The 1,373-nt window shown below is 46.3% G+C and overlaps 1 protein-coding gene across 1 annotated transcript in view; it reads left to right on the top strand.

Moving 5' to 3' along the window:
* The window catches only part of SLC7A2 (solute carrier family 7 member 2), a 38,251-nt gene that overhangs the window by 21,372 nt on the left and 15,506 nt on the right, over positions 1–1,373 (top strand). Inside the window, exon 10 of the mRNA XM_004382807.2 lies at positions 66–248. Coding sequence (XP_004382864.2) covers positions 66–248 — 183 coding nt within the window. The remainder of the gene's footprint in view (positions 1–65; positions 249–1,373) is intronic.

Here is a 1,373-nt window from a genome sequence, read left to right as displayed (position 1 = left end):
TCCATATTAAAACAGTTATAGCCTGACGTACCTAAGACACTAATTTTTTTTTTCCCCCGAAAAAGGCTTCCTGATTTACTTTGCCTATGGCATTAGACACAGCCTGGAGCGTGGTCCGAGGGAAGAAGATGATGAAGATGCTTATTCAGATAACGTTAATGCAGCAACAGCAGAAAAATCTGCCGTGCAAGCAAATGACCATCACCGAAGGAACCTGTGTTTACCTTTCTCATTCCATGAAAAGACAAGTGAATGCTGACGCTCGTAGGCACAGAGCTGGTCCGCAGTCCTCACCTACACGTCCTACGTGCTGTCGTCATTGTACCAGGTTGTCACGGGTCTGCGACGGACATACGCTCGCTCTTTGGGACAGCACCTCCTCGTGCTGAATTTATGTGCCTGGGGTAACATTCACCTGAGCTCCCTCCTCAGTGCGTGCGTGTGGGTGCGGGTGTGTGTATGTACGTGTTGGGGAACGTGACTGTTGAAAACTGTTGGTGTTTTATTATTATTGCTTTACATTTTTCCAGCGTTGTCGGTAACTGGTGGCATATACTGCACAGGCTGAAATGGGGGTAAATCACCGAATAGCAAAGTGTTCTGTGTGCGTCCTTATTGAGAACACGCTAACAATGCAATTACCCAGCATGGTGTTTATCACTGGTCGGGGGTAAGAGGATGGGATGAGGAAAGAGCCATTTCTGTACATTGTCAATGCCAGCAGTGGGTTTAGTGAGGTGTTTTGTTTGTTTTGTTTTCTGCGAGGTATGACAGTTTGCTAAAACCTCAGCCAGCAAGGTGTTTGTTTCTGCTGTACCTACAGCACGGGGATGGCATTTAGAGGCACTGATGGGACCCCTCTGAGCCCCTGTCTTCTTTGAGAGCAAAAAACAACCCGTTGTTGTCGAGTCTGACTCATAGTGACCCTATAGGACAGAGTAGAGCTGCCCTACAGTTTCCAAGGAGCAGTTGGTAGATTCAAACTGCCGACCTTTTGGTTAGCAGCTGAGCTCTTAACCATTGCCTTAAATCTGAGGCCCTCACCTGCTGTGAATGATGGCACCCCTCCACCCAGTCAGGGCCTTGAGGAGTTGTGTGCTCTGCTGGGGTGGGGCCTTCATAGCCAGAAAGCTCACGGAGGATCAAAGAGTTTGACCCATGCTTGGATAAATAGATACCAAGCATCCTTGCTTTCAAAGCCACTTAAAATAAGCCAGTCGAATCTCCCACATCACACAATCAGTGGAATGATTCATGCTATTTTCCATTCTTTAATAACTAATCACACTTAATTTTTTCTAACCTCTTCAGACAGAGAATTCACTCCTTTTTTTTCTATTATTGTTTTGTTTTGCCCTAAATACGTGGGGCTA

Source organism: Trichechus manatus, unplaced genomic scaffold, assembly GCF_000243295.1.
Source record: "Trichechus manatus latirostris isolate Lorelei unplaced genomic scaffold, TriManLat1.0 scaffold00099, whole genome shotgun sequence".
Classification (NCBI taxonomy): domain Eukaryota; kingdom Metazoa; phylum Chordata; class Mammalia; order Sirenia; family Trichechidae; genus Trichechus; species Trichechus manatus.
Note: the sequence above shows the minus strand (reverse complement) of the source record. Positions and strands in the feature narration are given on the sequence as shown.